The sequence below is a fragment of the Amia ocellicauda genome, chromosome 10 (genome assembly GCF_036373705.1).
Source record: "Amia ocellicauda isolate fAmiCal2 chromosome 10, fAmiCal2.hap1, whole genome shotgun sequence".
NCBI classification, from domain to species: Eukaryota; Metazoa; Chordata; class Actinopteri; order Amiiformes; family Amiidae; genus Amia; species Amia ocellicauda.
In genome coordinates, this window is record NC_089859.1 from 2,613,393 (window position 1) to 2,628,568 (window position 15,176).

The following is a 15,176-nucleotide window of genomic DNA, read 5'->3' on the forward strand; positions in this document are numbered from 1 at the left end:
GGAAAACCAAAAGCTAAAAATTGACTAATCTTGTCCCTCACATGTCACGGGCTCCAGTTACTAAGGGTGTCTTCAGAAGGAGACTGGAATATTTTACATTTTGTAATTAGTATTATTAAAGCATCTATGGGGGATACAAATAGATATGGTGTGTTGGTAGGAGTGTATAAGTAAATTATCTGTGCGTCTTGTGTTCAGTTCTATCATGTTTGAAAACTTTACTTATTCACCTCTAGCAAAGGAAGAATTACAGAATCAGGTATTTTTAAATGCACTAGTTCTCCTTTAAGAAGCTTGTTTAGCCACTGTACAACAATGCTAAAAAAGGCTTGTGCTGAGTCATCAGCATACAAAGGATCAGGCTCTGAATAATTGCTAAACACGCAAGAAAATAAACACTCAAAATAATGGTGAAGAAGAGATTTAACTTTTTTTTTAACTGACCAATGTTGACATGATTTCACATGACTTGGCTTCTGCTTCTGCAATGGCTCCTATAAAGCCCAGACTGGCAGCTCATGGTTCCTGTGTGCTTGTGGCTTTGTAACCGGCCCCCTGGGTGCAGACCGCTCTCTGGGTCCTGACAGGCTTCCCCTCTTCCTAGGACATTCGCAACGCCCTGCTCTGTGGGTCAGACTGCCGTAATAACAGCACCTGCACTATAAAGCCAAGCCTGAACCCGTCCTACACTGCGCCAGTGATGCAATCCACTTCCACCCCAAAGGATGCGTTTAAAGACAGAGCGGGATGTGTGGTAATTCATTCTTCCAACCCCCTCAAGAAAAACAACCATGTAAACATCAGCAGGCATGGAGAGAAATGTGCTGAGGAGGGAGAACACAAGGATTTCTCCACCTCTTTTATACATTGAAAAGCTCGAAACATCCCTCTCCGATTTCAACCCCTTTTTAAACTCGAGTGCATTGTCTGTTTTTGTAACCACAGCTTTAATATTCAAGTAGAGATCCAGACTCGTTTCAATATGAATACCAGATTGTGTCCACTAGGCAGGGAAGTAAAGCCCTACATTCGGATATAAATGCTCAGGAGCTCCTTGGAGGATATGGTTTGCAAGGACTGTAATCTAACACATGAGAACCGGAAGTGAAAAGACGGATCTGAACATTGAGAATGAAGCCGTATTCAGAACAGGACCATGGGAGGGTCTGTGTGGTTAATTGCAAGTTTTACAATCTTATTTAAAGCTACAAAAATATTATTTCTTCGTCCTTTTCTTTTCTTCACTTCAATTTAAAGCAAATCACCTTAAATGAACTCTCTTTTAAAGCCCGACTTAAACTACACTGAATACAGCAATAATGCCATCCAACACATCATGGCATTGTGTGATTGTGTATTTTGAGGTGGGACTCCAGCAACACCAGCACAGCTGTACCATCCATCCAAGCAACGCCCCCTCAAATAAAATATCACAAAATCCAGCTGAAATGCAGTTAGCACTCACTAGAATTGAAACAATGCATTACACGTCTCTTCGCTCTGGACACAACGAGCTCTTCTGTCTCCGGAGAGGAGGACTTGACAGCAGTTGGTGAAAAGGGAAGGAATGAATTATGGAATTTGCAATCCCAGCACTGGACGGAGTCAAACAAAGCCAACAGTGTTCGATTCATTTTTCGCTTTTGAGGAAACGGGGGTGGACAAGCCTACAGGGGCGATGTAGTAGTGACTGAATCCCGGGACAGTGAAGAGCACATGATGGCAACACATGAAATCCACAAACACGGCCTGCTGGACATCGGCTCATTCAATATGGACCTTCCGCTGGACAGGTGAGGAGCGGACACTGCTGTAAATGTTTGAGCTCAGCGTCTCATCTTTCATCCTACTGGACTGAGTCCCATCAAGACAAATGCTTCCAATGTGCGTCTCCATCAGGCACCGAAATGAGGCCGCAGGCTTCCTACACCTTTCCCGCGAAAATCTTTGCTGAACATTTTCTTTTGTTCGGCATCCTGAGATGCATCTCTAACACTTCCTGTGAGGAAGTGAGGAAAGATTGCGTGTTTAACATTAAACTTCAAAATACCGGCGCACCGCACATTGCAGAACCCCGAAATAAACAGGTCCATTATAAAATGATTTATGTATTTAAGATAAAATACAAAAAACTCAAAAGCTAAAAAACAGAAACACAACAGACTAGCCACAAAGGTATATTTATTTTTTAATCATTTAATGAAGTTTACTGTAAAATAAAAATAAATAATAAAACAACTAAAAAATCCACAAACGGGAAAACTTATACTGCGGTAGGTTACACTTAACTAGCAACAGCACTTTTGCTGGTGATTTTCCTTTAATTGTGTCTTGTGTCTGTGTTGTAGTTGCGTGAAATAGAAGCGGGAGAATCAAGTGCAAAATCAAAGGAGGCTGCCAAAAAGACTAACAATTAGCCATTTTCTATCACATGTTAAGGTGTATTCAGCCTGTATTCAGTGTACCGAAGCTCCTCCGTGGGGTCAGGCTTAGCACACACATCCGTTCTCACGGCCCACCGAGATGAAGGAGGGACCCTCACGCCTCCGCGCTGCCGAAGGGGCCCACCACTGCCAGTGTTAAGAATTACAAACAAATCTACTCCATCGAGTAATACCTGAGCTTTCTGAATCCTGCCAAGCAACTACAAGATGCGTGTGTTGCAGAAGAGGAAGACTAGAGATGAGGTCCAGTCTAATAATTGATACTCTGTCACTTAAGTCACATCTGTGAAACATCTGTATTGAAACTTCTGGTAATGAAGCCATTCCTTCAGACAGACCAAGGAAGAGACCATCTTAACAAGACAAAACCCCTGCCTGGTATTGCTAGCCAAAAATCATTAACAATAAACATTACACTACTGAACTGTGGAGGAATAAAGCCAATACAATGTACATTATAATAGTTAAAATAACAAATATGCTTCCCATGGTTTCACTTCATCCAGTCGATAATCTATGGGATAATCTGTAGCTCTTATGTCAACATCACGTTGAAAGAAGTGAACCAGTTTAGTGAATTGAAATTGTAGAGTCAGTTATCACTGCAGTTTTAAATCACTGCTATAAACAAGCGGGTCCCAAATCAAAACCACAGGAACTTGTGACTCAATCAAAAAACAAAAAACAAAAAACTTGCTCTTTTATAACACAGCTCCGATTTCAAACTTCCCAGAAAATAAAGCAGAAGATGATTGTCATGTGACGCAGGTGGTACATCACCAAGAACCGTGAGGTTTCCACCCAAACAGAATTACTGTCTGGAATGAGTTCACAGCATTCATCCTGAAGAAGACGACTCTTTCTGTGTGGTAAGAGTTAAGCTGAGCGACAAAAGATCGCCCACATCATGCATTCAAAGTGGTAGTTCTGAAAGATCGAACAATCCTACCAGTACTAGACCAGTGTGTAACGAGGGGGCGTAGCAGTCAGACGATATTGTCTAAAGTTACAGATGAAATCCACTATGCTCTTCCCACACTTAAACACGAGCTTAAACACTGCAGTATAACTCAATGACTGGGGCTGCTGATCTCAAATCTCTTATATATATATATATATATATATAAAAACGCTCAGGTTGCGAGAATCGGATACAAGCCCGAGTCTGGAGAATAGACTAGGCCTCACAGTGCAGGCATTGATGGTCTGAAACAATGTCACCTCCGACACTTAGAAGGAAAATCAACTGATTATACTTAATAAAAGGGGAAATATATTTTAAATTGTAAATAAGCATGCATGTATTTAATGTGTTTAGGAAACAAAATAATAAATAATAAATAATATATATATATATATATATATATATATATATAAATGGTTAACTACTTGAAATAACGGTTTCTGAATCAAGTGAAAGATGTACATGAACTCCATAATTACATACAGAGATTTTACAGGCGCTTTGCTCAGTCTGTGTGCAGAACATATTCACTGCGTCCTTGTGGGGTTTCAAAACAAGAGAGAAAATATGTCGGCCACAGATGTTGGGGTTGTTTTTTCCATAAATGTGGAGACACAGCAGCAAAAAAGTCAAATCATGATTTTGTGTGCGTTTTGAAATGTTTTCCCCCTGTAAGTGATGGTCTGTAGTGGTGGGGTGTGAAGACTTTGTGGAGCCGTGGTCCATGTGAACGACACGCTATGGCCACAGGGAGATGACGGGAGCACCTGCTAACAGCAATGTAGGATTTAAAGACTTTACGTGGAGTTTATAAGGCTCTGCAGTCGTCAGAGAGTTAGATTCATATGCAGACTAATCCAGGAACACACTGACATCATTCAGAGACTAGTTGCACTCAACAACAAAGCTACCTTGCACGCAAAACCTAAAAATCACTGACCTTTCTATATAACAGACTGCGCTCAGAGAGAGAGCTCTCGGCTGTCGAACCCAAACAAAAGCCATTTTTTCTGCTCGACTCTCCAGTCACATGTAAATACGGTTTAAAAACACCAGATACAAATGTTAAAATGAAGTTCCCCAATGCTGGTCTCAATCTGTATTTCATAATATCTGGAATATGACCAGGATTCTACCCGAGGAGTCTTACAAACTGACTGAGCAGGGTCTCCATTTGATGGATATGAGTGGGTCAGGGTTTCTCAAGAGTATCCGAGTACCCATGAGCATGCAATGTTATAAGAGCCGCGATGCCCCAGGCCTACTGTTTGCACACTGTATTGGCAGCTCCCAGATAAGCAAGTGACTTGGCATGATATATTTGGAAGGACATGCGATAACTGCTTACAATTGCCAAAGTGTGAGCAAAGGAGTCTTACAGGTAAAGCAAGTCTGTTAATAATTGCCGACTGCAGATTAGGGGGTGAAAAAAAAAAATGTATTACAAATTGCAGAAAGTAAAGAAAGGAAAAAAGTGCTCTCTCTCTGAGGAAGAAGCCTGGCTTATCTCCAAGGCAGCTGCAAACAGAACGTGACATTTCAACTCGCCGGACACTTTGGGACACCATTAGGAGTCCCCGTATGGCTGAGAGCAGAAGAGAAACTGCCGAGCCTTGCGTCAGAACTGCAGAGACGATGTGGAGAGGTTTCCCTCCGTCTCGTTGCACCTACCGCTGAGGGACGCGGGGCACATCTGGTTTGAATCTTCGGGGATCTCGAGCAGCATGCCTCACCATCAAAGGGCATCTGTGCGCGTCTCAAAACCAAACTGCACTCCCCCTCCATCCCACTCCAGAGAAATATTTTGTTGTAGGCAGAGAGCCAGCGTTAGACAAACAGCCCCTCCTAATGTATGGATCGGATAAAGGAGCATTTCATGGGGAACAGGGTCAAATGGTGCCACTATTTTCACTGTGACTTTTACAAACAAGGAGACATGTAGTATCTGTGTCTATTAAACACAGGCCTGTGCCTTTCCTATTCCTATGATTCAAATATGAAGAATGACTTGTGTTGCATGGGGTTTGTTCCTTAAACGGATAACATCCAGGCTCGTAATACAGTGGTTTCACAATTTGTGAATGTAATGTCAAACTCCACAGCAGAAATCCACTGCACATAAAGTACAGAACCAGGGCTGTTTTAGATGTTAACATCCAAATTCCATATTCAGAAAAGCAGCCAAGAAGAATATAAAAGGAACACGATAGGTTCGAATGCAATCCTGCCCCTTTTTATTCCTACAGGGATCTTTGTTCTACAGATTGTGACTGAATCTTCAGATTACTAGGAGTGCGGGAAACCAGAAGTGATTTGTAATAAGTGAATGTATTGACTTTCATTACTGATTGACAGACAATATATCTCAACAAAGATCTTTAATTCCCATAATCGGCCTATTTATCCCATGACCTTGATCTGATGCACAAAACCAAAGGCAAAAAATCCCAAGTTAAAGACTTGCCAAAGCAGCCGACACTGAAAATAAGTTACAGTTGTAAATAATCAGATGGTAGTACAGTAACACACTTATCAGCAGCATTCAGAACAGACCGTTTCTAATGTACACAAACTGTATCGTTGTGAAGATTGGAATATGGCTGCAGGGCAAGCAAATCAGAAACCTTAAAGTGCCAACAAACACTGTACTGACAACAGTCTGGAAAGGAGAAGCTGATCAGGCAAAGTACGTAAAACCACAGGGACTATGGCAGAGAACTGAAACTGCACTAAAGACTGGTTTCAAAGGAAGAGAGTCTGTGGAGGGAAGCAGCTGAGAGGACCTGGGCACGGGGGGCACAGCTGAACAGTTCTCCTTCCCTGCCTCACATCATCTGACACTGAGCAAAACCTCTCGTGCGATTTTTATTTATCTCGCCGTCACTTATTCAGATGATGTGTCTGCAGAAAGGAAAAGGGGAAGTAGAGATTGACAAGATGGCCGTGTATATATTCGGGAGCTCCGCACTGATATTCTGTGTTGGTAGAAAAGGTTTTGTTTTCAGTACCTCGACCAAGAACACTTCAGAGATCATAAAACTCATAACGAAAGAAGAACAAGGTCATTAAAAAGAACAGATAATAAATCAGCTACTTAAACAATACATACATGCAACCTCACTGTGGGAGACAGGAGACAACAACTGGCTGATAAAAACGTGGCTTCTAGTTATAGTTACTCTTTATGAAGTGTTTCGTAATATAACTAGGGGTTCTGATTTTCATGTTTTAGCCAATTTTCCCAGATTTATCGGAACAGATGAGTCAGCATTCAGAGTAAACCTGCACACTCCAGAATCGGTGGAAAACTGTCTGCTTCAAACACAGGAGACCGATGTGACGATGATGATGGTGAAATGAATTACTCAGTTGATACTCATTACATTTCTTTCCTCGGTATTAGGGTTTTATAGCTCTATGATTTTGTGCATCAATGTCTGTTTATTTGGAGCATGTGTTTAGGGCGAGAGCTTTCGGTGAAGCCCACTTCATCACTTCTCTGTTTGATGGTGTGGTCCTTCTCTTCTCCGTGTCGTATCTGCAGTTATTCATGCAAATATAGAAAAATAGAAAACAAAGGAATCGATAAATAGCTCCCGGTGTGTCTGTAGTGAAGACATTGTTAAAAGGGATCTGTAACCGAGTGTTACATTTTCTTTTCTTTGTGAGTGATGTGCTTAAAGCCAAATCAGCCAAATCAATATCTGTAATAATAATCACCATCTTCAATGAAAGCCTGTGAGTGACATATGGCTGCCTCAGGAGCTTTAACTTCCCAATGTTCATTCGGTCGTTCCTCTTTTCACAAGCCCTTCTTTTATCTCACCACAATGCATATCAGCTGTTTCCCTCCAATGTATAGTGGTCCGTCTCACCACGCCCATCACCAGGCCGCTGCCAAAAGCTGCCCGACAAGCTGAATGGCGCCCAAGATAAGATGAGAGAGGGCTGAGTGGTCAGTGGAAGTCAACAGCCGTGACATTTCCTCTCCATTCGACACGAAGCGCGATTGAGTTTCAAGGTGTCCTTCGCTGCAAGTGTGTTACTCCTTCCTTCTTGATGTTATCAGTGTTGGCTGAATGTCATGGGCCAGCCCTTATCAGCACAATGGAGTATTTACTGAACAAACGCACATGCCAGTCTTAGTAGCCCAGCAACTTCTGTCAGGGCAACTAGACAGACGCACACGATACGGCAGACACAGCGCTGGGAGGGCAAAATGGTAAAATATTAAATTAAATCAAATTCCACTGCTGCACGTAGACGAGGGCCAAAGTTCACCGAGTTGGACTTCCAGTAGGGAGAGCCGTCTCGTCATGTTAGCGTAAAGGCTAAGACTGTTATTACCAGGTGGCGAGACTTACACAGACGTAGGAACTCAAGCCTGGTCCCTAGGATGCAAATATCATCCAGACGTACTTTAGCAACTGATAAATAATGCAAAGCTAAGCTGTAGATACCCTTAGTGTATAAACAGCTTTGAGCGATTTGCTGCTGGAACATTTTACAGATCAAAGGCTGAGAAAGCCGCCTGGACTGCATGGGCACTTTTTTGCGAGTGTGTGTCTGTGTGCGTTTTAAAACACTGGCTTAAGCCGCAGCCATAACTTCTGGTCTGCTGGAAATGACTTGTCCTTATCGAGTCTGTGTAATTCCAAGAAGTGCTTTTCTATTCAGCACTGCGGAGCCAACAATAACAGCAGGCCCTGCTGCGGCCCGTGATGGCGCACACGCCGACTCACGGCTCGGTGTCGCTACTCTGCTCGGGGACTTGTTCTCTCTGCAGGATTGTGAGGAGTATTTTAAAGGAATCTCACACACTTTGTACGGTCATGGACTCAAAGAGCACGTTGAGTGTGTGATCAGCATTTTCCTCTGGTTTGCTGGACTCTGGTGTTAAGTATTTAGCAACAGCACAAGCTTTTATTCTTGTATTTTAGGTGCTCATTATGGTCCACCTGTTAAAGACGAAGGATTGTGGATCCTAATAGTCCAGAGATACCTGGTTCTAATCTGGGATCTGTCACAACGGACAGTGGGTTGGACCTCCCATGGTTTCCTATGCATTTGGCCGACTCTGGTTAGGTTTGAGTCCCACAGTGGCAACTACCAGCAGATGAAATAGGTCCATTTGTAACAATTCTCTTTGAATAACTACTCCTGGCTGGAGTGAACTCATGGTGTGAAAATAAATAAGTGAAAGGCTGACAACGCAGACATGCTGTCTACATCTCTCCCCTGTTTGTACAAAGGCCAGAGAGAGGAACGCAAGCACTTAACAACAGCCTGTTTAAGAAAAAACTATCAACATTGCAAGCGTTCCAACGTTTTTAAAAGGAAATCCAAAATACCATATTTGTGTCGGTAAAGAACAAAGACATGTCTGCCAACATGGCCGTGGAAGCCAAGCTCAAGTTGCTGCAGCAGCAAAGGTCTTCTGTCCACAGCACATGTGTGCGTGAGGGTGTGTGTTTATGCCTGGAAATATTCAGGGGAACCTAAAGCAAGAAAAGGGCGTCTGCCAAGAAATAAAAATAATAAAATAAAAAGCAAAGCTGGGCTAAATAAGGAGTTAGAGTCTTAGTTCCAGTTTTCATGTTTAATTTGCATTTCACTTCACTGCATTTAAATCTCTTCTGCTTGTCTGTTACCTGACACCCCATCTATTGCCAGAGTCCAGGCCCCCGTGCACAGTGTCGCACAATGTGTATGTGCAGACATATCGGCAGTTTGGATATGAACCCAATTAAACACATGTGGATTATCAACAATTTATCTCTGCGATGAAATCCTGGTTACACAATTCCTGGGGCTTGCTTACACAGATTCTGCAGAAAGAACGGGATATATTCAAAACTTCGACCCATCTGGCAAACACAAATTCAGCCCAAGGCAGTCTTCTGTTTGGCAGAGGCTTCTTGCTACCCGATAGGAAGCTGCCATCGAGTGCAGGGTTTGAGATTCGTGATTGGCAGGTGGGCCAAAGCCTCTCATTTGACCAGGACCGCTGATCCATTTTTAGAGCATAAAGTAGAGGGTCTCAATGCATCTCTGGTCCTGGGGACGCAATGCCCTGCTAAGTGGTTTGTTTTTACTGTATTGTTTTGTTTTTCCAGCTTAGCTCTCAAGAACTTGAAACCTTGAAACCTTAATTGAACTCATAATAAATAAATACTTATTCAATTGTTTGTTTTTCAACAAGCTGGAGAGTTCAAATGTTCAACTTGAAATTTCCATTAGGCAAATAATTAGTTAAATTAAGTAGCTTAGAGCTCAGTTCAAACAAACACAAGCAGGACATTGAGACCCATGGCATAAAGCAATGGGTGACACCACTAGTATATACCCCCATCCCAGATTGTGCTCGTATCGTGTATGGTTATGGGACTCTTAAGACATCGATTTCACCTCCAGTGTCTGTAGAATACAACGATTGAGTCGTACCATTGTCGTAATGTAACAGAAGGATGGACCTGAACTGCCAGGTTTAACACAGGATTGTCAGCTGAAAGTGAGACTGAAGGGCAGGCTTGAACTTTAAGAATCTGATACCCGCTTAGCCAATGAAATATTGAACTGCCTTGGTGAGACATCACATGCAATATACCTCCACGGTAGCAACTCATGCATAACAGTGATTTTATTTCAATATATTTCTGTTTACTAGACCTCTGTATTTTTTCAGACTGTCATGATTATGTGAAATGGAAAGGTATGCTTATTATTTTTCAGACTAGACACCACATCTTTCACTTGATCCAAACTGAAGATGTCATTTTAGTTGGGCTGTAACACACATATGTAATAGTGAAAGTTTGTAGTTTGCCCAAAAAGGTAAGTGATTAATATGTGGAAAGAGGTTATATCCCACCAAAGCACACATGGTATCATTTTCTTTTTAAGGCAGACCACTGACCAGCACCACAAAGAGCACTGTTTCCTTGTTTATTCAGAGCTCCAAATATAGAGGGACCTTGAATCTAACCTGAAAGGAAACTGCTGTTTAAAGGCAACTATAATTACACCCTCCAGAAACATCTCTGGTTCACCTCTGAGAGTCAGGAGATGAACTCTTAACCCCTTCCCCCCTGCAGTGGCTGCTCAACACTTACACACAGCCTGTACGTCTGGGTCAAACGGCCACAGTCACACAATAATACAGATACACACAGACACATCACAATGGTTTTACCTGTCATGGATGCACATTATGTATTATATAACTTTTGCAGTCCGTGTGCAGGGATCTGTGTTAAGTTAGACACACTGTTCCTTTATCACAGAAGATGAGTAAAGCTACTTATATTGGACAAAGGAGACAAAGCTAATGTCTTGCTGGGCAAGCGACCGGTTTGTTGCCTCACAACACGTGAGTCTGTCCTTGTAAACACTAGTGTCTGCTGACAGAACCTGACATGTGCTAAAACAATTACTAGGGCTCCCCAGCATACAGCACAATCCTCTGGAGTCCATTCCAGTCCTCCAAGACAATAAACTATAGTGGCACCCCTTAGCTCTGTGCCCTTATTTGAGCGGTTAACGTCACTGGGATCCAGGCAAATTCATTAAAACCATCCACTGGCTCCTAGCCCTGAGCTCACATCTAGGGCTGAAGCTGGAGTGCAGGCACACAATAACACCGCAAGTCCACGTTTACTCTTCATATTAAAGAAGTCAGTCAATAATCAGTGTGTGCTTCAATCTATTTATTATATCTGGATGCAGCAACGGCTTCTTTTTGTCTCGCAAATTGTGCACACGTTTATCTCAAAGTGTGTGTACTGATGTTTAGCAGACTGTTAAACATCGAAACAAACAAAAGACTTGGTGAAAGTGATTTAAATTGTTACTGTTTTAGTACTAAATGCTACACAACTGTTTTAGCTGTTTATTTCATTAGATGTGGGTGTTTATTACAGCATTCATTGCTGGTTTTGTATAGAAGACACTCAAATACATGATGGACCTGCGCTTTTTTCAGCATCGTATTGTTTTCGAGATTGGCATGTCCAGACATCAATCAGGGGCAGAGGATGCTGTTAAACCTGTACAGTCTAGGGAATCAGTGCAACTTTCTCGAAGATTTCCCAGTGGACCCCGGCCATCTGCCCGCTCATCCCAGCGACAGCTGACAGAGCACTTTCCCAGTCGGAGACTGTGTGTCCAAACACAATGGCATGGATCCGTCTTTGTGCGTGTGCGCCACGGTGCGGGACTGGCCAATCAGAGTAACAATGTCATACTCACTCTTGATGGTGCCGATGACGCTGTTGCCGTCTTTGATCACCTCCTTCAGGAATCGGCTGGTTCGGTCCAGTTCCGCTTCATAGCACTTGAGTCTCTCCCTAAAATCCGGACTGTCATAATAGCAGTCACTGAACTCCAAGGGAGGGTGCCCCATGGCTGTGTCTCAGTGATTGGAAAACAAAAAGAAGTATGGTTTCAATGGCAGCCGAGATCAGCTCTGCACCCCAGCCGCACGTCCAGATACTATGAATCAATGCTGTGCTGCGCAAGTTGCTCGGTCGCGCCCGGTGCTGCGGGTGGTCCCGCACTATGTGCCCCCCACTCGGCGGATGCCCGGCATGCTGCGTGCTCGTATCCCCCGGCGTGTCCAGTCAGCTCCCCGGCTCGCTGGGACGGCCCCTGCGCGGCGCTGCACACATGTCCCCGAGCTGCGGCTCTGCGGGCGGGTCGGCGGGTCCCGAGTGGAGGCGAGCTGCGGCTCTGCGGGCGGGTCGGCGGGTCCCGAGTGGAGGCGAGCCGCGGCGGCGCTTCCTCGTCGCTGGCTGTGCCGCTCAGTAAACACGAACAGGCAGCCTGGGCTCGGCGCGATCCGCCCCCTCGCACATCCGCAGCCTCTTAAAGACACAGCGCCGGCCCGGCCGCTGATCCGGGCTGCAGCTGCACACGCCCGCCGGGTCGCAGGGACGGGGTGGTTTGCTGTGTCTTATGAAACAGTTAAGCTTCAACTAGTACATTCATGAACAAACCATAACACAGCACAGTCCCTGACAGACAGCAAACATGCGTTTAGAGCAACTGTGTTCTCTAATACCGAGGCTGTTACAGTTTGCACCCAATATAAATCACCTGCAGGGCTACTGCTCTTCATAGTCTGTATCCAGGTGTGTGTGTGTGTGGCTGCTGATTTGTTTCTTTGTTTTTATACCCTGTACATTGTAAGTTGTGTGTAGCTGTATAATGGAAGTGTGTTGTTTAATATAAAATTGACCCTGAACTGACAGTTGTATTGAAACTGGAATAGATATCACTCTATTACCAGAAGCACAATGATAATAAAATAGAGGTAACAGCACTTTGATTCTCATTGATTTTACTTTTAAATATCCTTAGTTTGGACAGATCACAAGCGCTGTTCATTATGATTTCTTCATGCTCAGTTTTCAAGTGTGGCAGTTTTCATTAATGTCCCTTCTGTCCTGCTTGGGACATTGTTGTCTCACACACACTGTGTCCAGTCTGGGCCATACAAGCCTGCCGCTCTAGCACAGCTGCCATTGGCCCCTTGGCCGCCCCACTGGTCACGCTCCTTCTCGCTAAGTCATCCCGTCTGGAGGGACGTCCTGATCCAGGCAGGGTCGTGGTGGAGCCACACACCTTCCACTCCTTAATAATCATCTTGACCGGCTCCAAGGGGTATTCAAGACTTTGATGTATTTTTTATACCCATCCCCTGATCTGTGACTTTCAATGTATTTGTCCCAGAGTTGGTTTGCAAGCTCCTCGGTGCTCATGGTTGAGTCTTTGCAAAGCCAGCAGAGGAACTGCTGAATGTATCATTCATTCATGATAACTTGTGAAGTACAATTTAACACAGGCGGAGGCCACTGAGCTAATTTAGGATTGATATTACATTGGGGGTGGACACTTATCCAACCAAGCTATTTCAGCTTTAATTTGTAATACATTTTCTACAGTTTGTTTCAATTGTAAGTTGTGGGGAAGCACATGTGTAGATAAATGAAAAAAAGATTTTACTGAATTTCAGGCTATAAGGCTACAGAAAGTTAACATTTTGAAAAGGGGTGTAGATTTTCTAGGCACTGTATGTATATACACAAACACATAAACACACACACACATATATATATATAAATATACACCAATCAGCATTACCATTCTGACCACTGACAGGTGAAGTGAATAACACTGATAATCTCGTTATCGTGGCACCTGTCAGTGGGTGGGATGTATTAGGCAACAAGTGAACATTTTGTCCTCAAAGCTGATGTGTTAGAAGCTGGGAAAATGGGCGTAAGGATCTGAGCGACTCTGACAAGGGCCACATTGTGATGGCTAGACGACTGGGTCAGAGCATCTCCAAAACTGCAGCTCTTGTGGGGTGTTCCCGGTCTGCAGTGGTCAGTACCTATCAAAAGTGTCCAAGGAAGGAAAAGCGGTGAACCGGCGACAGGGTCATGGGCAGCCAAGACTCATTGATGCACGTGGGGAGCGAAGGCTGGCCCGTGTGGTCTGATCCAACAGACGAGCTACTGTAGCTCAAATTGCTGAAAAAGTGAATGCTGGTTCTGATAGAAAGGTGTCAGAACACACAGTGCATCGCAGTTTGTTGCTCAGAACCGGACCACGGAGCAATGGAAGAAGGTGGCCTGGTCTGATGAATCACGAGTTCAAGGTGTTGACTTGGCCTCCAAATTCCCCAGATCTCAATCCAATCGAGCATCTGTGGGATGTGCTGGACAAACAAGTCCGATCCATGGAGGCCCCACCTCGCAACTTACAGGACTTACAGGATCTGCTGTTAACGTCTTGGTGCCAGATACCACAGCACACCTTCAGAGGTCTAGTGGAGTCCATGCCTCAACGGGTCAGAGCTGTTTTGGAGGCAAAAGGGGGACCTACACAATATTAGGCAGGTGGTCATAATGTTATGGCTGATCGGTGTATATATATGCATATATATATATATATGTATATATATATATATATATATATATATATATATATATATATATATATATATAAATGGAACAAAAGTGTGATTCTCATATTTTTTAATATATTTTCAGTAGGCCTATATTTTAGTCTGTAATCTGTAGTTTAAATGTATATTTAGAAAATGTATTGTAGAAATTAACCTCAACATATATTCTCAACGAGTAAAATATATCCTATGGGCTATATTTCAAATAATGTAGCCACTGGCATATGAAACATATAAGGATCACACTTTTCTACCATATATATTCAAAATATAGGAAGCCTATGCAATATTTTAATATAACTAAATATTAATATTATTATTGTTATTGTTATTATTGTTATTATTATTGTTATGATTATGATTATTATTATTGTTGTTGTTGTTGTTGTTATGATGATGAAGATGATGATGATGATGATTATTATTATGATTCTTCTTATTCTTATTATTATTGTTATGATTATTATTAGTATTGTTATGATTATTATGATGATTATGATTATTATTGTTATTATGATTATTATTATTATTATGAGTATTATTAATACAATTATGATGATTATGATTATGATTGTTATTGTTGTTGTTATTATTATTATGATGATGATGATTATTATGATTATTATTATTAATATTATGATTATTATGATTATTATTATTATTATTGTAATTATTATTAGATAATATATAATATATATAATGTATATAATATATATATATGTAACTATATAATAGTTATATAATAACAATAATATTAATCATAATCATATTATTATTATTATTAATAATAATAATCATA

At 42.4% G+C, this 15,176-nt stretch overlaps 1 protein-coding gene across 2 annotated transcripts in view; it reads right to left on the bottom strand.

Moving 5' to 3' along the window:
* ophn1 (oligophrenin 1) overlaps positions 1–12,290 on the bottom strand; it is a 60,322-nt gene extending 48,032 nt beyond the window's left edge. The window contains exon 1 of one of the 2 annotated variants that reach the window (XM_066714724.1): positions 11,656–12,290. In XM_066714724.1, coding sequence (XP_066570821.1) covers positions 11,656–11,809 — 154 coding nt within the window. In that variant the 5' untranslated portion in view covers positions 11,810–12,290. The remainder of the gene's footprint in view (positions 1–11,655) is intronic. The other variant, XM_066714725.1, reaches the window with a different exon arrangement.
* Between the last annotated feature and the right edge of the window lie 2,886 nt (positions 12,291–15,176).